Source organism: Pelodiscus sinensis, chromosome 4 (assembly GCF_049634645.1).
Source record: "Pelodiscus sinensis isolate JC-2024 chromosome 4, ASM4963464v1, whole genome shotgun sequence".
NCBI classification, from domain to species: Eukaryota; Metazoa; Chordata; order Testudines; family Trionychidae; genus Pelodiscus; species Pelodiscus sinensis.
The window spans coordinates 82,471,116-82,494,727 of NC_134714.1; the positions used below are offsets into that span (position 1 = coordinate 82,471,116).

At 41.0% G+C, this 23,612-nt stretch overlaps 1 protein-coding gene across 2 annotated transcripts in view; it reads left to right on the forward strand.

Annotated features, from left to right (window-relative positions):
• The window catches only part of PRDM11 (PR/SET domain 11), a 73,137-nt gene extending 50,170 nt beyond the window's left edge, over positions 1–22,967 (forward strand). The window contains exons 7-8 of one of the 2 annotated variants that reach the window (XM_075927543.1): positions 12,354–13,004; positions 13,804–22,967. In XM_075927543.1, coding sequence (XP_075783658.1) covers positions 12,354–13,004; positions 13,804–15,968 — 2,816 coding nt within the window. In that variant the 3' untranslated portion in view covers positions 15,969–22,967. The remainder of the gene's footprint in view (positions 1–12,353; positions 13,005–13,803) is intronic. The other variant, XM_075927544.1, reaches the window with a different exon arrangement.
• The last annotated feature ends 645 nt before the right edge of the window (positions 22,968–23,612 follow it).

Here is a 23,612-nt window from a genome sequence, read left to right on the forward strand (position 1 = left end):
TACCTTATTGAGGTTAGAGCATGTAGGGACAAAGTGAGAAAGGCTAAAAGTCAGGTAGATTTGGACCTTGCAAAGGGAATTAAAACCAATAGTAAAAGGTTCTATAGCCATATAAATAGGAAAAAAAACAAAAAAAGAAGAAGTAGGACCGCTAATTACTAAGGATGGAGTGGAGGTTAAGGATAATCTAGGAATGGCCCAATATTTGAACAAATACTTTGCTTCAGTCTTTAATGAGGCTAATGAAGAGCTTAGGGATAATGGTAACTTAACAAATGGGGCTAAAGATATGGAGGTAGATATTACCATATCCGAGATAAAAGCCAAACTTGAACAGCTTAATGGGAGTAAATCGGGGGGCCCAGATAATCTTCATCCAAGAATATTAAAGGAACTGGCACATGAACTTGCAAGTCCATTAGCACAAATTTTTAATAAATCTCTAAACTCGGGTTGTACCATTTGACTGGAGAATTGCTAATATAGTTCCGATTTTTAAGAAAGGGAAAAAAAGCGACCCAGGTAACTATAGGCCTGTTAGTTTGACATCTGTAGTATGTAAGATCCTGGAAAAAATTTTGAAGGAGAAAGTAGTTAGAGACATTGAGGCTAATGGCAATTGGGACAAATTACAACATGGTTTTACAAAAGGTAGATCGTGCCAAACCAACCTGATCTCCTTTCTTGAGAAAGTAATAGATTTTTTAGATAAAGGAAATGAGGTGGATCTAATCTACCTCAACTTTAGTAAGGCATTTGATACAGTACCACATGGGGAATTATTGGTTAAATTGGAAAAGATAGGGATTAATATGAAAGTTGAGAGGTGGATAAGCAACTGGTTAAAGGGGAGACTACAGCAGGTCATATTGAAAGGTGAACTGTCAGGTTGGAGGAAGGTTACTAGCGGAGTTCCTCAGGGATCAGTTTTGGGGCCAATTTTATTTAATCTTTTTATCGCTGACCTTGGCACCAAAAGTGGAAGTGTCCTGATAAAATTTGTGGATGACACAAAGTTGGGAGCTATTGCCAATACAGAAAAGGATCGGGATATCATACAGGAAGATCTGGATGATCTTGTAAATTGGAGTGATAGCAATAGGATGAAATGTAATAGTGAGAAGTGTAAGGTTATGCATTTAGGGATTAATAACAAGAATTTTAGTTATAAGCTGGGGACATATCAATTGGATGTAATCGAGGAGGAGAAGGACCTCGGAGTCCTGGTTGATTATAGGATGACTATTAGCCGTCATTTTGATATGGCCATGAAAAAGGCTAATATGGTCTTGGGATGTATTAGGCGAGGTATTTCCAGTAGGGATAAGGAGGTGTTAGTGCCATTATACAAGGCATTGGTGAGACCCCATTTGGAATACTGTGTGCAGTTCTGGTCTCCCATGTTTAAGAAGGATGAATTCAAACTGGAACAGGTACAAAGAAGGACCACTAGGATGATCCGAGGAATGGAAAAGCTGTCTTATGAAAGGAGACTCAAGGAGCTTGGCTTGTTTACCTTAACCAAAAGAAGGCTGAGGGGGGACATGATTGTACTTTTAAAATATATTACAGGGATAAATACCAGGGAGGGAAAGGAATTATTTAAGCTTAATACCAATGTGGAAACAAGAACAAATGGATATAAGCTGGCTAGTAGGAAGTTTAGACTTGAGATTAGATGAAGGCTTCTAACCATTAAAGGAGTGAGGTTCTGGAACGGCCTTCCAAGGGAAGTAGTGGGGGCAAAAGATCTATCTGGCTTCAAGATTAAACTAGATGGCTATGTCTACACTGCACCCCTTTTTCGGAAAAGGGATGCAGATTAGACACTTGAAAGTAGGCATAAGGGATCCTCCGGAAAAGGGCTTATTTTCCGGAAAATCGCGTCTAGACTGGCGCTTTTCTCCGGCAAAAACCCCGAGCCTGAAAAAAGCGGCAGCCATGTAAATGCAAATGCCGCAGGGGATATTTAAATCCCCCGTGGATTTGCAATTCCGAAGTGTCTAATCTGCATCCCTTTTCCGGAAAAGGGGTGCAGTGTAGACACAGCCCATGGGTTTATGAAGGGGATGGTTTGATGAGATAACATGATCTTGGTAACAAATTGACCATTCATTATCAGTGGGAAATAGGTGAATGGAGGGATGATAGGAATTACTATAGAGAACTTTCTGGGTGTCTGGCTGATGAGTCTTGCCCACATGCTCAGGGTTTAGCTGATCGCCATATTTGGGGTCGGGAAGGAATTTTCCTCCAGGGTAGATTGGCAGAGGCCCTGGAGGTTTTTCGCCTTCCTCTGTAGCATGGAGTACAGATCACAGCTACAGGATTCTCTGCATCTTGGGGTCTTCAAAGTATTTGAAGGCTTCAATATCTGAGATATAGGTGAGAGGATTATTCTGGGAGGGATGGGTGAGATTCTGTGGCCTGCAGTGTGCAGGGGGTCAGACTAGATGATCATAATGGTCCCTTCTGATCTTAAAGTCTATGAGTACAAACACTGGAGCTTGGGAATCTACATTTAATTGGCCAGGTGAATTCCTGAACCAAATATTAGGACATCACAGCTGCTGCAGAAGAGCCATGCTGGCTGCTACCTGATTTTGTGAGTTGGTTTTGGCTTGGGTCTCCTCTGAGGCGTTTGTGATGTTGCCAAGTACCTCTAAAGTCATGTCCCTTTCCTGATCCAACATGGACATTTCCTAGCTTTACATTACACTTAATTTCTTAACGATTTCTAAACAAAGCTTTGAATGACAAGTTCTATACATTTAAAATTTTGTTCCAGTGTAGACATATACACCGCCCCCCTTTGCTGGCTATAATCTTGATGATTATCCCACCATCATGTTACTTTATCTGGAACCTGATTTTACATTTTATTGAGTTTGATTATTAAAACCAAATGATATAATTAATCGATGCTGTAGTATACTAATATATACTCTATTATATCAATCATATTTTATATTTTATAACATTTCAGCATATACATATATATTACAATATGCCGTGTGTGTATATATAAAATATATAAAAATATAATGTTAAACATTATAGCTGTAATATAGGTATTAAAGATAGAATTCTACATTAATACTGTGGAGGTTTGGCCAACAAACTCTTGAAACTTGGGTTCTGACAAACAATTGGCCATGTTGCTTAACAAATTCCAAATCAAAATTACATATATATATTTGTAAATATAATAGTTCCAATTAAGTTGCTCATTGCAAATACACCTAAATTTATGATAGACTTGTACAAAGATTGAACCACCATTTATGTTTTATAAGGACTCTAATTATACACTGATTATACTATAACTAGTGCAGTGCCACAAACATTATTACAAATATTTATATTATGCACATTTTGTGTATATCCTCCATTACCCAGTGTTGTTGCAACAAAACTCCACAAAACATAATTTGGTCATGTGACACAAAACATAGAACTTATAGACAAATAATTTTAACATAGCACCAAATCATACCATCAATGTACTGAACGTTGTTAACGTTGTTGGACCATGTCCAGGAAACCTAAGGGTTAAAACATAAATGGTTCCAGATTTACCTGTAAAAGAGGTCTAATAAATTAATTAGGAGCCAAATATGTTTCCTTGCATTTTTAGATTAGAACACAAGTGAGTAACCATTAACTCATCTGAATCTGTTTCAGATTCAGATTAAAACTGGTTAGTTGGAAAATCTGAGTAGGAGTAGGGACTCCTCTGACCTACACAGAAGAGTGTAGGAATAAAACACATTTCGGTTTACCCAGCTCTAACTGTTCAAAGACCCTATGATGGAGCCTTGTCTGCTGAAAGATCCTCATTCTCTGGGTATCTTTTAAATATATGTGCCAAAGGATCTGTCCAAGTACTGATTGGGAATCTGGGAAGCTATTAAACAGCTATTAAATGGTGCTCATACTAAAAAATACTTCTGTCTGGATAAGAATTGCTAGTACCTTTAAGTAACAGCAGTTCCTTTGCTGTTGCCTCTTTAATGCATAGGATGCTGGTTACATGGTTTCACAGAACAAACTAGAATATCTGCTTTACTTTGTATTATACTTTTATTCTTCAGTAAAACTATTTAAAATATGAAACAAATATTAAAATATTAACTTTTTATTTAGGTTACATAAAAGGAAAAATTACAAGAGAAAAGTCAAATATATTCTTTTGTAAAATTAAAACTTGTAACAATAACTAGATTGTGTGTAACAAAGGCAGCTGCATTTTCCTAAAATGCTTCCTATGTAAAGCAGAAATAATATAGGTTGCTGGTTTCTTTTACCAAACTTGGTATGTTTGAAATCGCAACTAACTTGACACCTATTTTTAGAATCATGATGCATTGCAGCTGAGTCAGACCCCAAAGTTTATGATTGCAATTGGCCAATACAAATATGTAAGTAACAATATTAATACTTGCATTTAATCCAAGGATGAAATTACCCTTGATATCCTTGTTACCTACATTTCCTTTCCCACTGCCTCCTACTTACAGATTCAGGGAGAGTGGAGTAGTGCTTAGCAAGAGTTTGCTTTTGTTGTTACACCAGACTTAGCCCAATGAATCAAAAATATTAGATTTTAACTTTTTTTCAAGGAAAAAAAAAGGTTAGTTTAAACTTCAATATTATTCTGGTAAAAGTAATTCGCTTTGCCCACTTCCTTTTTCCTCCAAAACACTCAGATGCATTTCCCCTATAGGCTTTATTTATTTATTTAGCCATGATCTGTTAACTACTAGTCGAAGATACAGTGACTTTTTGCTTCCTGTTGAAATCATATATTAAAAGCACAGTATCTGTCAGTCTGATAGAGTACGGAATTTAGATTATAGTCTGTACAACTAAGTGGGGGCTGAGTCTTTGGTACCTTTTGGTAAGTACATTTTTCTTTTGAATAATTTGTTTAACCATTGTATGCAGTTTTATTTCCTGAATTATTAACACCCTGCTTTTGGTGGAAGAGAAGCTTATACAGCAAAACTTAGGCAACTTTCATTTCTTCTCTTTACCCTAATAAATACAAAAAACTGTACTTTGTACTGCTCTCTATATTTCTATACTTTCCCTGACTATATTATTAAATGTCTTAAACCTTACATTAAACATAGGATCCTGTGATCAATGCCTAGCTAATCACCTGGCTATGTTTTATTCATACTTACTCTACTAAACCTCCTGAACTCCATTCACTTTCAATTTCTTTTTGAAATGAGCTCAATTAATAGGTTACTCGCTAGTCTAATTAGTGTTATACATAGGTGTACAAAAAATCCACAAACATGTATAGAGACATCTCTCCTTAAGTAAATAACCCCTTAACGGGTTTCAACAATTACTTAAATGAGTCCCTCAAAACAGCAGCGGGGGAGGGGTAGATTGGCTCCCTCTCTCTTCGCTCTGTGGCTCTTAACTGATCAAGAGGTTATTACCCAGTCGAGGCCTATCAAGCAGCAAGGGGGAAGCTGCAAGGAGACGGATCTAGTCGCAGCCTGGGGGAGTTGAGGGGACTGAAATAAGGCAGCTTGAACAATACAAGCTCTGAGTTAATGCAGTCTTTTGGCAGCAACTAATACATAAATTGATCAACTTCTTCCACCACCTTGGATCCTGATATGACTGCACTTTTATCTTCTTCTGGTACCATAATATTATCACAATTCAACTTACAAAGCCCTCTTAACACACATATAAAGGAATCCCCTTTATATTTTAGTGACTAGTTGGTGTTTCCACTGTGTTGCCTGATCTAAGATTGCTTATGAATTTCCAATGACCACCTTTAGGATTGACAGGTCCTTTGTCCCAGAATCAGGCCCATTATTCAATTATTCCATAGTTGGGAACCCTGGTGTGCACAGATGCAACACACACACTATAGGAACTCTTGTATATTTACAAATATAGTGTATTAATACTTGTATTGTAGTCACAAGCACCCCAATTTCAGAAGATAAATAGGGAATGTACATCTATATTTCCATACCATATACTCCCAATATTCCTTCTAGAACTGGGGTCAGCAACCTTTTCAAACCAAAGAGCTAAACTACATCATAATTCAGAACATGTGGTCAACAAAGAGCTGTATAAGAATGCCAATTTGCATGACTGAAAATATACAACTTAATATTATTAAGAATTGACATGATGATTAATAATAGCATAAATGAAACATTTACTCACAGACTTAGGCTATGTCTAGACTATGCTCTATTTTCAAAAGAGGATATTTCGAAAGTGAAAGTCTGGATGCGTTTTTTTTTTTTTTTTTTTTTTCAGAAGAAAACCCTATTTCAAAAAAACTGCTCTTCCTTAAAAAATGAGGTTTGTGCGATTTTTTTTAAAAAAGGGTTTTTTCCCAAAAAAACGCGTTCAGACTACTTTCACTTTTGAAAGCTCTGCTTTCGAAAGTGAGATTGGAATTCCTGTGGAATTTGCATATCGTTTGTCGAAAATAGAGTGTAGTTTAGACGTACCTTTAATTTAATGGGATGTCTGCTGCTGCATCTTTTTTAACTTTTCTTTGAAGTTTACATCATAACTAGTCAAATTCAGGTTCCTGCACGCATTCAAGCTACATGAATAATTATGCATTTTTTAAATTTAGAATGAATGTTTCATTTTAATTTAAAAAGTCGCATGTGTTTTGAGAATGACAAAAGAGCCATATTTGGTTCCATACTGAGCCATATGTGGTTCAAGCACCATAGGTTGCTGCCCCCTGTTCTAGAACAACCTGAAGTCTTAGCCATCATCTTCCTCATCACCTGCAGCTTCCCTATGATCAACAATGGCCATCATTCTTCTTCAAGGCGTGTCCTGTGGTAGCTCCTCTGGAGGTGTTTCAGCACCCCTGGGCTTATAGTTGGATATTTTTAGCAGCGGTAACTTCGGTGCTAATGTTCATGCATGGTGCTGTCTCATGCCGTAGCAAGCGTGCCGATGCACACACATTGTCAGGAGTCCCTCGATTCCTTCTCAACCGTTTCAGGGTTTGGTCAGAATCCAGCTGCACTCCTGTTCACTTCTTCAGATAAGATTGTTATTAGCATAGTTTATTTAGATATAGATTTATTTGGGTGCTTTCCCTCCCTATTTCCTCTTAAAAAAATCTATTTCTTTCTAACCCTTTTCCCTCTAGTTAGACTTATAATCATGCCAGGCTTTCCTGGCTTTAAAAGATGCCTTACTTGCAGTCTGTCCATCCCAAAATTGTCACCATTGAAAAAAGTTCTCCTCCAAGTGTTTTAGGGCCAGAGATGGGCAGTTAAAACTTCTCATGATGGAGATGACAATAAAACCAGCATCTAAACCAGAGTCATAGGCCACTCCAGGGGCAGATGACCATTTTGCGGGGCCCAGGGCAGCCCAATTTCGCAGGGTCCCCCTTTGCCGCAGCGCATGCGTGGGGCTTCTTGAAGCGCGAGGCCCGGGGCAGCCGCCCCGCTCGCCCTGCCCTATATCCGCCTCTGGGCCACTCCACCACAAACTTTCCCTAATGTAGTCTCAGAGCAAGGGACAACTGTACCTCCTCAAGAGGATCCAGCTAAGACGACAGCAAAGAGGAAGCACGTATCCCCAAGTACTGAGTGGCTGACTAAAAAGGAATCTCCACAAAAAAAGCCATCCTCAGTTCCGAAGGCACTGGCTTTGGGGGATTGGCAGGTTAAAGACACGTCCAGTGCGGACAAGTCCTGAGGGGCAGTGTCAGCTAAAGAAGCACACCTTGAGGTCTCCTCTTCAAAATCTAAAAAGACCACTCTTGCACTGTTGGCACCGAAAAAGTTGGCACTGAAGCCAGTAGAACAGACCAGTACTGTGAGCTGCCTGAGCCTACTGGTAAAGGCCCCATCAAAAATGGTAACAGGCTCGCTCACCAAGACATCATTGGTACCAATGATGGTACAGGCAGACAGCATCTCCGGACCTACACCAGCGCACACCGAGATCACACCAGCATCCTCGGTATTGTTATTCCTGGCACCATGCCCCGGGACCTCACATAAAGATTTCGCAGTTACATCAGTACTGGAAGCCACTCTCTTCGGAACCGATGCCACTCTGACATTTGAGAGACTGAGCAGGCTTGCCACCCTATCTCGTTCTGCTCCGCCTTTCTCAAGTCAGAATGAGGATGAGAATGAAGAAATGTCCTTCTCTCACTCTTTTCCTAAACCAGGGGCGAGGAACCTTTTTTTGGGTCAGGAGCCACTCACCCACAGAAAAGTCAGTCAGGGGCTACATACATGTGAGAAGCAAAAGCAAACAAACAAACCCTCACTGATGTGACCCCCGACTGAGAAGGAGAAAGACATTCCCGACCTTCCCCTCACACACCAGAGGTTGGGAGGAAGCCAGCCTAGAAAATTTTGTTTACTCCAGCCCCACGGTGGGCAGCAAGGGGGCTGGAGTGACACCATGGACTCCCCACTGTTGGGAGGGGCCTTGAGCCTTGGGGGGCTAGATCCAGACAAGCTGGGAGCCAGATCCCAGGCCTGAGGTTCCCCACCCCTGACCTAAACCATCCTAACAACTCCAACCAAGGGCAGATGTGGTAGCTTTTTCCCTGGTTCCCTCTCATCCCTTTCCCTCCATCTTGGCAGGGATGGGATCCGTTGGCCCCCTTCAGAGCCCAGATGGCAGCACCTCAGTCCCCACCACAGCAGAAACCACAACCAGTGGCTCCAAGACCCCTAGTATCAATGAGATCTGATTCCACTCAAGATGACATAGAAGACTTAGAGGAGACCCAGGAAGATGATACTCTTCCCCCGACTCACCTGTCTTGTGCAAAACCCCCCTCTTGCATAGGAGCCGTTCTGCTGCTATTTTCAAGGAAGGAGCAGTGTAGACAGCTCCTTCTTGTGCAAAAGCCCCTTCTGCAAAATGGCGGCTCATTAGGAATGCAAATGAGGCACGGCAATGAATATCGCCGTGCCTCATTTGCATATTGTATTGCGCAAGAAAGCACAGTGTAGACAAAGCCCAGTTACTGCACAAGGTGTGTAATCTCTTTTCTGGCACCTCCCAAGAACTACACCTTCTTCTCCTACCACCTAAACTAGAATGCCACTTTTATAATATGTTACACTGACGTTGTTACGTTTTCTCCTTATTTGTATTTCCTCACCTTACTAATGCTAAGGAGTCTTTTTCCAATAGGTCAGTATATCATTGATCTTAACATATTATCATATGTGTCAGTTCATTACCATGGGCTTTTTGTGGTTGTCTATCACATTTATCCTACCCGGTTATTCAGTCTGGACTTGACCTGGTTATTTCAGGTTTTTCTATGTAATGATGTACCTGCTAAGTTTGAGGGTATTCTTGGAAGTTCCTATACCATGGAAAGTTACTCTGTTATCATCATCTAGCTAGGTGAATGGTTCCAAACATATGTGAGCTAACTGTGCTGTCTGGGTGAAAGGTCCCAGACAAAAATACAAATTTTTCCTTAGCTCAACATACAGGACGTGACCTGTAAATCTCTTGTGTTATAACCAAACTGCCAATGTAAACCTACCATAACTTATTATAATAAATATATAATCAAAACGATAAGGAAAACATAAATTTATATACCTATAGGCAAGCAAGCAGGTTAGCCCTATAGGCTTCAACAGGAGACCCTACATTCCAAGATCAGAAGGGACCATTGTGATCATCTAGTATTGGCGTATGTGAAAGGGATGTTTCCTTGGTGTGTTTTGTATATGTCTGATTTCCTGGCATAACATTGCTCTTTCTTCAGTGAATTGATTAATCACTGCATTGGCTAGAGACTCCTGAGACATGCAGCTTTACATGGTTTGTAGTGCATATGGCAGGCTTTGCAATTGGCTGTGGAATCAGAATGTCTTTTCTTTGGATAAGTATTGTTGGCTTATTGCAGTAATAGTCATACTGGAACAAATCCACTGGCCCTTTGGGCCCAGTATTCAGTAAAGAGAGATTTAGAGGAAGACAAACTCCTACAAAACCTCTGATGTACCTGATTGTCTGTACAATGCTATGACACAAAAGGGATCACTGGAATTTCTTTGCAAGCCCAGCCACAGAATGGCAGGGCCTCTGAGAGGCAGCCAACCTAAATGAAAATTTATAATCAATAATATTTCTGCACAGCTGCTGCCTTGACTTGGTAAAAGGTGTCTTCTGTTAAAACATGGGTAGGATGGGGCCTCCTGGACGATCTGTTTATTCTGTTACCCTTGTTTTTATTTATTGGCAATACAATAGCTCAATGACAATATTTAATGAATATGCACTTATTCCATGAACAATTGTATTAATCGTTGTATATAAGTTTTAGGGGAGATGCTTTATCCCACACTTGCACCAGTTGCTCATAAATATTTTGAAACTTTCAGAAGATCCTAAAGGAAAAGAATATGTCCTGGGCATCCCACATGTCAGCTGGCAGTTCAGTGGTATGCCCCAATGCTGGTCTGTGCCTGGATGCTCATGACACAGGTTCTGGAAATCAATAGCCCTGCTACACACATGCCACACTTACATTTAGACCTTGGGTTTGTATAAATTCAGAGATTAAATCATAGTGCACATTAGACCAGAGAGAAGCTATGAGGGTAGGTAAGAAGCTATGAGAGTAGGGTAGGTGTGTGCATCTCACCTGGACCAACAGGTGCTGCAAGATGTTGTTATAGGAGAAATTGAGAAGGCCAACCTGCAGATATTTCTTGGAGCCAGTCGCCTCTGCAGTGGGCTAAACTTTGGAGAACAGACGTAGAGCATACTGAGCATCACTTGCAGGTTTCCTTTTTTAATTCCCAGATTTAGCAGCATCTGCTCTGAAGGCGGCTCTGGAAGGTGCCTCACCTTGCAGCTCAGTAGAAAATAGAAATCTGTTAAATAATACTCTATTTGGAAGCATATCCTAAGCATACAGAGTCCTCTGCAGCCTGCCAAGTAAAAAGACAGACTTCGTAAAGTCACAATAAGTAGCAAAGCTGCTATTATTTTTCATGTTCTTTTATAAAGTTTTTGTCTTAATGTTGAATTCCCTGGGTTTAAGACCTATTAGATAAGGGGATTTTTAAAATGTGATTTAATATGTTTATATGGGGCTGAATCATTTATTTAGTTGTAAAAGAAGTAGGATCAGTCTTAAGTCACTTCCTTTATTCGTGGTTTCAGTCCTCCATGAAAGGGAGAAAAAACAATGTAAAAAATTCAAGCCCTTAACCATTCCTTGGTGAAATGTGTTGAAACACAGGCTGTTATTTTGGTTTATACAAGACAGCAAGTGGGGATACAACCATAACCTAACAACTCGGCATGAAATTGGTTGTCCAGTCAAACCCTCCACCTAGTGGCATACCCTGAGTATTTTGAGTCCTGCATCTTTTCTGCATTCTTAGCATTGCTCTCCTCAAACCCTAGTAACTCCTACACTGTAACTTACGAAACCATGAATATGTTTTAAAACACAAAAAATCAGCATAAAGCAACATCTTGTTTGGGAAGCCACCAATGCTTGAAGTTATTTACAAGATAGAAGAAAGATGGAAATTGAACCAAACCCTTCATCCTTTGACTATCCAGGTAAGGACATCTGGCTATTCCCTTTGTTTTAAGCAATTAATCATTTATATAAAGTTGCTTTTATTTTTTTAATTTTGATTAGTGGCCACATTGTTAAAGTCCATTGGGACAAGATAGCTGTCCCAGTACTGGAGGGAATTCACCAATTCTGGTTGCATTGGCAACATGTACCATGGGGATTAAGACTGCAACTCTTTGATCCCTTTGTGCTCTCATCTCTGGAAGAGCCTTCAAACTGAAACAGAATGAAACTGCTTCCAAGCTTTCTATTTTGAAATGGGTAGACTCTAGGGCTCTGATGAAAAACTCTGAAGCTCAAGCTTTGTGTGTTATTTACCTGATACCTTTTACCAAGTCAAAGTAGTCACTGTACTTCCAGAAGGGCAGTAGATATTTGGGCACAGGGTCCTGGATTCCACTGCGATCAGTAAATCATTGTGTAGTCTCATTCCACCACAGGTTGGTTATACCATTACATTCAGCAACCTGCCAATAGTTTTTCTTCTCTTAAAAAATGTATGGGTCCTATTCCTGTGTAGCTACCTAGGTACTTGTCTCTCCATTTTGAAGGCTTGCCCGTTTAATAGAGCTCCTCTTCTCCTGAGTCATGGTTTCCACTGAATTCTATTAGCTCCCTTATTTATAATGCAATATACAAATATGCAGGGATTTGGCCTGCTTTTTTCTTTTCTTTTTAGTTTTGAGAAATGTTGCATATGTTCTCTTTGATGATCCCTACCCCTCACTTTTCTTTCTAGGAGATAAAAAATTGCAGAGAGAAAAGTCAGAAAAAAATGTGGAAAACCAAGAGGATATGAGAGGCCCCCTCCAGCTCACCACTTTAAAGCAAGGGAAGAGCCCATACAAGCGCAGCTGTGATGAGGGGGAATCCCACACCCAGATGAAGAAAAAGAAGATAGATCTCATCTTCAAAGATGTTCTGGAGGCTTCGCTAGAGTCAGCAAAGCGGCTAGAGCCCCAGCTAAGTGCAAGCACACCCCTTTCTATCAGAAAGGCATCGAAATACCAGGCCGAAGACGTTTTTGAAAGGTGTGGAGCTGCCATTCGGCATAGCTCCCCAAACTTCAGAAGAAATCAACATGAAGGTGAATGGAAGGTTCCCCATGGTTCATCTTACAGTGCAGCCAAAGAGATGGGCCTCCTAGAAGATGAAGATGAAGAGCCTCTGTCACTCACGGCAGACAGCCCGACTGAGCTATCGCTAGCATCAACTCAAGGCAACTCACATGAAATCCCCACAACTTCCTTCTGTCCCAACTGCATACGGTTGAAGAAGAAGATCCGAGAGCTGCAGGCTGAGCTAGACATGTTAAGATCTGGCAAGTTATCTGAGCCACCTCTTGTACCCCCTCAGGTACCTGAGCTCCAAGAGTTGTCTGACCCCACAGGTAAGTCATGCAGAATTAGAATGTTCTTCACACCTGCTTAAGGAGAGTAATGGAGTTACTGTCTGCTGCATATATTTAAAAATGTTTTATCCCGAATATCCCTTCTGAGGAAGGCCTTGTTTTGTGGAAGTCTGCTGACTAGGTTTTGCAAGGGGCAGAAGCAGTTGCTGTGGGTAGACTAGGAAGACATACTTTGTGTAATGATGACATGCACTGTTTGTTTCCATTGTAATCAATACACTGTCAATAAATAAAAAAAAAGGAATTCCAGTGCAGCTGGTTTGTTTGCTGTATTTTTGACATATTCTTTTTTTCCAGCAGAAGCGCCAGGAAGCTCTGCCTGAAAGTCTGAATGACTTGAAACGCTGAGTCTCAAATATACCAGCTCACTGCATGTGTGTAAAGTGTAATGAGTTTTTGGCCTCCTCTGGAAGTACTCATTGCTTACTCTATTGCCTTAATGCAAGCACGTGTCCCTTTCTGAAGATATGTTTAATTTCCTCCAGGAACGTACCGAATTTCTCTCCCGAAACAGTGTGCAGTATACCTTATGCATCGTGCTAGTTGCCAAAATGTCATACCGTTCCTTTTTTGTCCAATGTGGCCTGATGTGTAAGATTTATTGGGAATTATGTTGATTTTTCTTTCAAAAATTATAGTCAGGGGACCAAACTGTACTACTGGTGTGCAACCAATGAAGTGTAGAATTTGGGCCAGTTGTTTAGACAAATTTTTGTGTTATCTTTTGAATGTTTGCTGCATCTCTGAACTTGTAAATATCTTTTCTTTTTCTTCTAAGCTTCTGAAAGCATCATCTCTGTTCCCACAATCATGGAGGATGATGACCAGGAGGTGGACTCTGCTGATGAATCAGTTTCCAATGATATGATGACTGCTACAGATGAGCCTTCAAAGATGTCTTCTGCAACTGGCAGGAGGATTCGACGCTTCAAACAAGAGTGGCTTAAAAAGTTCTGGTTTCTGCGGTACTCCCCCACGTTGAATGAAATGTGGTGCCACGTCTGCAGGCAGTACACGGTGCAATCCTCTCGGACTTCAGCCTTCATCATTGGCTCTAAACAGTTCAAAATACACACTATAAAGCTTCACAGCCAGAGCAACCTCCACAAGAAGTGCCTGCAGCTCTACAAGCTCAGGATGCATCCAGAGAAAACGGAGGAGATGTGCCGAAATATGACCCTGCTCTTCAACACAGCCTATCACTTGGCTCTGGAAGGCAGGCCTTATTTTGACTTTCGACCTCTTGCAGAACTACTGAGAAAGTGTGAACTCAAAGTGGTGGATCAGTACATGAATGAGGGAGACTGCCAAATCTTAATCCATCATATCGCCCGGTCTCTGCGAGAGGATCTGGTAGAACGTATCAGGCAGTCTCCTTTTCTCAGCATCATTCTGGATGGTCAAAGTGACGATTTGCTTGCTGACACAGTAGCAGTTTACGTTCAGTACACAAGCAGCGATGGACCTCCAGCAACTGAATTCCTGTCTCTTCAAGAGCTGGGCTTTTGTACAACAGATAGTTACCTCCAAGCATTAGACAGGGCTTTTTCCAGTTTGGGAATAAGATTGCAGGATGAGAAACCAACTATAGGCTTGGGAGTAGATGGTGCTAACATTACTGCCAGCCTGAGAGCCAACTTGTTCATGACAATCAGAAAGACTCTGCCTTGGTTGCTTTGCTTGCCCTTTATGGTACATAGGCCCCATCTAGAAATTTTGGACGCAATCAGTGGGAAAGAGCTTCCATGTCTGGAGGAGCTGGAAAACAACTTGAAGCAATTGCTTAGCTTTTATCGTTACTCTCCCAGGCTGATGTGTGAGCTGAGAGTCACTGCTGCCACCCTTTGCGAAGAGACAGAGTTCTTGGGAGACATCCGAGCAGTGAAATGGATCATAGGGGAACAGAATGTCCTCAATGCACTGATCAAGGATTACCTTGAAGTTGTGGCCCATCTCAAAGATGTCAGTGGTCAGACCCAAAGAGCAGATGCTTCTGCCATTGCCTTGGCTCTCTTGCAGTTCCTTATGGACTACCAGTCAATTAAATTGATCTATTTCTTGTTGGATGTGATTGCTGTGCTTTCACGCCTGGCCTATATCTTCCAAGGTGAATATCTCCTTGTGTCACAAGTGGATGACAAAATAGAGGAGGCTATCCAGGAGATCAGTAGGCTGGCAGACTCACCTGGAGAGTACTTGCAGGAATTTGAAGAGAACTTCCGTGAAAACTTTAATGGCGTTGCTGTGAAAAACCTGCGGGTGGCTGAGGCCAAATTCCAGTCAATCAGAGAAAAGATCTGCCAGAAGACCCAGGTAATCCTGGCCCAAAGGTTCGATTCCCGTAGCCGGACATTTGTGAAAGCATGTCAGGTGTTTGATCTTGCAACTTGGCCCAGAAATACCGAGGAGCTCATGAACTATGGAAAGGAAGATATGGTACAAATATTTGAGCACCTGGAAGCTGTTCCATCATTTTCAAGAGAAGTTTGCAGAGAGGGTATGGACACCCGAGGGAGTTTGCTGATGGAATGGAGAGAACTTAAGGTGGATTATTATACCAAAAATGGTTTTAAAGACTTAATCAGTCACATTTGTAAATTCAAACAGAGATTCCCACTTTTAAATAAAATAGTTCAGATCCTCAAAGTCCTTCCCACCTCAACAGCCTGTTGCGAGAAGGGGCGCAATGCCCTGCAGAGAGTGCGCAAAAACAACCGCTCTCGGCTCACTCTGGAACAACTTAGTGATCTTTTGACAATTGCCGTTAATGGGCCACCCATTGCCAACTTTGATGCCAAGAGGGCACTAGATAGTTGGTTTGAGGAGAAGTCGGGCAATAGTTATGCACTGTCTGCAGAAATGCTGAGCAGAATGTCCTCCCTTGATCAGAAGCCGATGCTGCAGAGCATGGACCATGGCTCTGAATTTTACGCTGATATTTAGGAAGGAATGCCTCCAATTCCAAAAGCTGTTGAATAATTTTTGTAGTCTATACGCTAAACTTTGATATATTATATAAAATATATATATTATATATATAAAACTCACACTGAAAATTAAAAGTTAAGATGATGTGCGTCTGATAGAAGCTAAATGGAATTTTAAGAAAGAGACAATATTTGAAATTTACTGATGTCTCCAAACATGGCAGCTGCAGCGTAGGTGGCAACATTTCATTTGTCAGAAGCATGTGCTGGGGCCATACTCTACATGTTCAAACCTAACAGTCAATTTATAAGCTACATGACGGGTCTTTGTCAACCTCCTCCTCACGGTTGTTTTTCCTTGTGTGTTTGTGAGTGTGTGATGGCATTGGGGGTGGGGAGGTCTCCTGCCTTTCTTGTCATTTATCTAGTTTAGTTAATGAGCCATTTGAGCCCTTCATTGATGGCTGTCTGATTTCCAACAGAACAACTTGTGCATGTTTTGGGGGATCCCTCCCCAGCTCCCCAACTTTACCTTGTTTTCTTGTTTGGAAGTAGAAGCTTTATTCACTTATTTACGGTGTGGGGTCCCCCCCACACACACACACTTTAAGAACAAATATATCAGCTAAACTGTGATGCCCCTTTCTCAGTACTCCCCACTGGTGGGCTGTCGAGTAAGGCAAAGTTTTCAGCTCCCCTTGTGATAACCCCATTACTGGTCAGACATATTTTAACAATGTTTTGTGTGGACTGTAAGAGAGCATAATAGAGAAGACATGGGGAGGTTTTTTGCATTTATATTTTTTATATTGTAGGAGATAGACTGTACAACTGTTCATTCAAAACCAGAGCTGCTGTGGAAGTGAGACAGCCTCTCCATCAGAAGGTGGGGATTTTGGGGCTGAAAATTATATTCTAATTTGCATTATTTATACTCTGTCTTCATAATCATAGATTGTGGTGGTTTTGGTTTTATTTTTTGAATGAGTAAGAAAAGCACCTGTTCTAATTCTGTGGCAGGGTATATCAATGCAAGATCTCTATCTTGGGTTATAATCAAGTGATGCTGTCTTTTTTAAAGGTTATATATTCCCTTGTGAGCAAGGTGACATGTATCAAAGCATGGCAGAATGGCAACAAAAGGAAGAAGAATACTGTACTTCTTCCTGTGAAATATTTTTCCACAGGAAGTCCCACAGAAACCTGGAAGTAGCACTTTCACCTTGAATCACAAATTATATTTCTTTTAACGGCATCACACATTCACACGATATCGCTTCAGGTTAGAAAAAAAAAAAGGTGCAAAAACTCCCCAGATGCTAGTGCCTCACCTTGCTGATGTGACATGGGTAGTACCAATCTGACCAGAGCATCACGGGAGTTGAGACCGTGTTGTCCGGAAAAACCAGGCTGACATGTTTCCAGTTCCCGGAGTGACACATCTTGTGCCAACCTGTGGTGTTTGGAAACATGACTGTGGTGTCAGCAACACTGAACCTTTCCTTTTTACCGCTAACCTCCACCCTTGGTCTTGGTGCTAAGATATCTCTAGAACCATTGCTGCTAGTTGATAGTTTCATTTATATATAAATATATATATATATATATAAAATTATTTTATTTTTAAAACATTTTGTTTTCAATCATGATGTAGCATGTTTTAAATCACTCTCTCTTGGAGTCACTTCTACTGCCAGGGTTTTCTCACTGTCTTCCCCAACAAAACACACACTTCTGCCTAGATCCCACTGCGCTCTTCAAACTAATCTGTGTTTGACATCAGCATGCAGGTCAGGTGGACATACGTGGCAGAGCCGCTGCATTCTAGCTCAGCTCCAAAGCCCAAGGGAAATGGCAGAGCTTGTTTGTCTGACGGGTTTGAAAGTGCAGCCTGTCTACCCGTACATTGCCCCTTATGAGGTGTGGTATGGATTGGCATTGGATGCTGTTTGGAACACTAATTGTGGTGACTCCCCGTGTTCCTTGCCCTAATTCTGCTGCACATACTATACAGCAAAGATGTTTAGCTGGTCACTTTTGAAAGGGTTAAAATAGACGGTGGAGTCTCTGAATTCAAACAGTGATAAATCAGAGCGAAGCAATACAGTCTGCAGCACTTCTTCCTTTCTGCCCCTGCCATTCCCCATTCAGCATATGGAATGAGTGTGCTAGTGCAGATGTGCAAGTGTGAGCTTCATAGGTAATGTTATGTAGTATAAATCCAAATCACCGTTAAGAACCAGGAACTGGAATATTTTCCCCTGGAATCCCCTTAGAAATCAGCAAGTGAGTCAGATCATGACATTATGCCATATCAGCACAAGGGAAGGCAATATAATACCTGGCAAATAAACAATAGTAATAAACTGCCTTGCATCAGGATGACCTGTCTACCCAAATGAGCAGAGCTCTAGACCAGAGGCCAGTGGAACTGTACAGACTCAAACAGTTTGGTCATAAGAAGGGAAGTCCTTGCTAGAGACCCAATATATTCTCAGCCATTGCTAGTCTGGAAAGTAAAAAAAAAAAAAAAAAAAAAAAAAAGCCCCAACTGCTTAATGCATGATCACATACCATCAGATCAATATCCTCTAGGGGGCTGTTCTGCCCTCTTTCTTAATTAAAAAGTGAGAAGATAGAAAATGAAGTCCCCAAAAGAACCACTGTACCACTTCTGAACTGTGAGCTGTAGCTGGATAATGTGAACTGGCATGCTATTACAGGAGGACCTTGGGCAGGGAATTGCAAGGAAATTCTCTTTCTTATGACATACAGATACCTAGGAAATCTGCAACAAAGTGAATGGTGACAGTAGAAAAGGTGCTTGCTATAGACTGGTGTGAAGGAGACTGTAAAGATAGCTTCCCCTCTCTGCTTTTTGTGCTCAGCACAAGCATTTGGAAGATCCAAGTATCTCACATTACTCGCCATGAAAAATCGGTGTAGTCTATTGACAATAGAATAAGTTATTTGGCCCACAGCCCTTTTTCAAACTGGAGCTGCAAACTCCATGGCTGTCTTTCTGGAAAGTTAGCTTGTGGCCCATCCCCAAAACAGTTTTTAAATAGTATAGCTCACCTGCTCCTTGTTCAAACACGTGTTAAAGCCACACAAATCCCATTTACAACTTCGACCCTGAATGTCCTTACTTTCTAATGTTCCAAAATTGTAGGAAGGCGGATACCACCAGAAACTGGTTCAAAAATTGCTCTGGTGACTGTTACCTTTTTGTTTTCAAATATAGTTGGTCATTGGTGACACCTCTCGTAACAAGTTCTCAACACTAGAATGAAGTGTGCATAGTGTTGCTTTCTCTCCGTTCTGTCTGCAGATCAATGATGGCTTCTCTTGCAAAAAATGCCACATTTGTGTGTCAGAGATAGACGTAACCCACAGTGGTTGGATCTGCTGATTTCTGTCAACTGGAAAGGCAAGAGATGCCTCTTATTTAGCTATGAAAAGCAAAGCGCATTCAGTTTGATAACCAGCTGACTCTCACAGATATTTTTCATTAGCATTTTTTTAACTATACGTTTCTCACGCAGGCAACAGAGGTTGAAATGTGCTGGGTTGTAATGATGACTGAGGGACAGCAGAGGGGGCCAATTCACAACACTTGTTGGGTTTCAGTGTAGCAGTAGCAGCATCACATACCGTTCATAAATCTGGTGGGGGTAGATGTAGACATCTAGGACAGATTCCTCTGGAGGTGGGGAAATTAATGGCATCGGGATTAAATTATTTCCCTCCTGTTACATTTGAATCAAGAGACAATTGTTTTGAATGCGTTGCTCATGGTATCTTGAATGTCTTCAAGAGAAAAGAAATAATGGGTTTGTTAATCTTTGAATGAGCTTTGCCTTTTTTCATTTCCATCTACTTTAAGACAGCTGACCGTGAATAGCATGCACTTCTCCAAACCCTTGGCTGTGTAGCCCTTGGAGGGTTTGATTGCCTAATTCCTACCCTCTTTTTTCTCAGGCTCCTCTACTCCTTTATCCTGTTTGCTGGAAGATGTCCAGATGTTTTCTTTTACAGAGCTTTCCAGTGGCTGCATGAAGTCTAGGCCTCCTGGCCTCTAGGCTGAATGCAACAGGGACAATCCTAAAGGCACAGGAAACCTAAGCTCTTCCTGTTCTACCAAAAGTGCAAGGATTACAAATGCTTGCTACAAGGATCATACACCAAACATGCAAGAATGTCTCTAAGAAGGCATTGTCCTATAATGTTCTGTGCATTAAATCTTGAATTGATCTCTGTGGTATGCAGATGTATTCCTTGCATGTTTGGTGATATGAGTTCTCAGATGCTATTCAGGTTCGAAATATTTTTTTAACCCCCAATGCAAACTCAGCCAGTTTGCCACTGTGGGTTTTTTAAGTTACATTTCTTGTTTAACTTGTTAATATTGTTATTTGCTTGGCAATGGACAGTTTGCTTGGCAAACATGCAGTAACATCTGCTTTATCCAGATTCCTCTCTCAACCTCATATAAAGAGGTCATAAAAGTAAAGAAATGGTACGTTGATTCCCCCAACCATTGTACTGTCAAACCAGTAATGCCTATGCAATTCCTGTCTCCCTTGGAGACATGTATAATGTGTGTGCATGTAAGCTAATGTATGTATACAGTACCTATGCATACAGACTATATATTGTATATATGCACATCCCAGTACATTTTCACACAACATAAGAAATAAAAATCACATGACTATATATCTATAAATAAAATCCTATATATTTATATATTTCTATGTTTTCAATAGTTATAAACATATAATATAGATATAGAATCAGTTGTCCTTGTATAAACCTGACCCTGTGTTCTAGTATGAGATACGTAACACAGAAGACTAGGACTTCAGTACAGCTTTAACCTTATGCTGAGGGGGCCTATGTTTGTGTGAACTTTGCTGTGGTTAGAACAAGGGGGTTCTTACTTTGTATGTTAAATAAGGTGCTAAATAAGGCCTGTGGAGCTGTACTCTTGGGACTGTGTCTTGGTGATGGAAAAAGGTGAATGCCTTTGTCTTTTAGATAAGCATACTATATCTCCTTTGTATTCACGCTTGGGCTGATCCATATCTCACTCCTTTATGCACTTTTCTCTGTCTTCATGGACAGGTTTGATGACTAGGGGTCTGAATGCAGTGACAATGTGGTTTTCTGCTTCACCTAGTTGGCATTCCTTGTTGGCTACTGACATGCAGTAAGTGGGACCTAGTGGTCTTCAGTAACTAGCCCAGTGCAGTACAATAGAATCTGTTCATATGTAGTATATTTCACACACAGCAACAACCAACGTTTTAGAAATGGGGTTAGAATAAAACAAGAATGAGAGAAAATACTGAGTTGGTGCTGTTGTTCTTACATAGTCAGAGATGGGAGGATGTATGGAGAGAGAGTACAACACAAGAAAAGACCATGAGTGAGGAGTGAGTATGTTCATACCGAACTGGGAATCACACCTGCATTTCTACCAAATTGAGCAATTAGGCCACTTCCCTATGAGTGCAACTGCACAGATGTTCCTCGTTGACTACTGTGTTTCACCAAGAGCAGCTTCTTCTCTGTGGTTAACTAGCCTGGCTGATACAGACGACTTTCTTGGTGGAGAAAGGAATTAGTTGGCTAAATGAGGTACACTGTAAATGACACACGGGGGACACTTATGCCAACAGACAAGGTGTGTTGATGTTGCTGAGTTGAGCCATTCAGGGAGCTCAGTCCCTCACCTCCTCCCTTGACAAGAAGAGTAAGATCAATCTTTTTGTATGAATGGCAGTTCCAGATGAGGACTTCTTGGTGGATCCATGCCACAGCTTCCATGGATTGACATTTGTGGGATGTGTACTGACATTCGCACCTCTTGTCTCTCTTCCTCTCGCCATGCACCATTCCTGCTGTGGACAGAGCAGTGAGTATTACGCAGCCCTGGCTCCATGGTGATGCTTTTGATGTGTGAGGCAGGGCAACCAGAGCAGCTATTCTTTCGAATGTAAGAGGCTCATGGCTGCTCCTCCCCAAGAGGGAGCAGTTGTAACTTCAAAGGAGGGGAATGGAGATTTGGCTTTCCAGCTCCAGAGTCAGCCTAGCAACCACTTAACTTCTTACATTTGTTTTAATTTTTAATTTCTTTAGGGAGGAGGAAGAGTTCAAGGCATTTTCGTTCTGACCATTGAGTGACTAGTTACACTGGTATTGCACTAGCAGATGCTGTGCAGACTTTCCTCATGCCACCTCATTCCCCTGCTATTCTGGGCCTCTCTCTCCACACAACTCCGCGCTCATATGCCCCAGTCACAAACCTGCCTTTTCTGGGTCTCTCCGAAGAATGGCTGCCAGTTGTGACCCAGTAAACACATATAGCAGAGAGAAACTTTATCAGTTCCTCAGGAACCTCATGGATAGTCCACCCCCGGCCACTTTATGAAAAAGCCACTGACATTAAACTCAGTTAGCAAACCAATCCACAGTCTACATGTTGCCCATAGAGTATTTCCTGCCTGGCATTGGAATCCTTTATACATTGCACCTCATGTACAGAATGCTTACTGGGCTGTGCAGGGGAACCACTCCCATATACTGTACTATATTGTGATTGGAGGGCTATTATGGTTCCTACCATTCAGGCAACTTCAGAGTCTCATCACCCATTTAACGCAATATGTTTTTGTTTATCTTCCTACAGAAAATAAAGTCTTTACCTTCCCTCCCCCTCAAAAGCACAACCCTGCTGAACTGTTTGTGTCAACCACATACACAAAATAAGAGAAAAAATATCTAGAAGTTTATTATTACATATGTATTAATATGTTAATATCACACTTTCAGAGAACATTAAAATGTTATTACTTTGCAGACTATGCTTTATAGTACCTGTGTGAAAGGAGCTAGGACACTGGATACGAATAGAGCTATGTTGATATATCATAATATGTACACGAGAACTTTCCTTTTGTCATATTATCCTTGTAATGTAAGATGATTGTTAATAAAACATTTAAATTTATCAGGTTGAGTTAGTCTCTCTTTATTTTCGTAGAACTTAATTTCCTAAAGGGAGGGACACCTAAATTTCCCCCAAAAAGGCCTATTTTGCAACTTGCTAGGAGGGACTAATCATTTGCATTCAGTCAGTTGCTTCTTGAGGATGGTCTGCAAAGATGCTCCCCTTATGCTTCTGCATCACTTCAGCTATCACACAGTCTCTCTGTATTTGCTTTATGGAGTGCCCCTGCCTTCCAGTCATTCAGCCACAGTTGGCTAAATGGTGAGATCCTTTGCCTCAGTCACACTGGTGCTTTTTCTAAGTGGTACAGTTGCCCGCTTAGCTGTCTTGCCACACATTCCCAAAAAGTTGGCTGGATTTGGTTTGCAGAAGAGAATCCCATTTTGGATTTTCCACACTTCCAAGGTAGGGGATACCAAGCTCACCCACCCCCAAAAGAAGTTTTGTTTTATATCAAGATTCTCCTTTTAAATTGATGTATTTTTTGCATGAAGGTTCAGGTAAGCAGAGCAACTTTGTGTGCGCACATTCATATCAGTTAAAATAACTGGGCAAGTTTTTTAAGGTACAGGTGTTTCCACCCAAAGGTTTGTAATGGTTTAAATCACTTTTTAAATTAAGTGCAAAGTAATTCACATTGAAGGA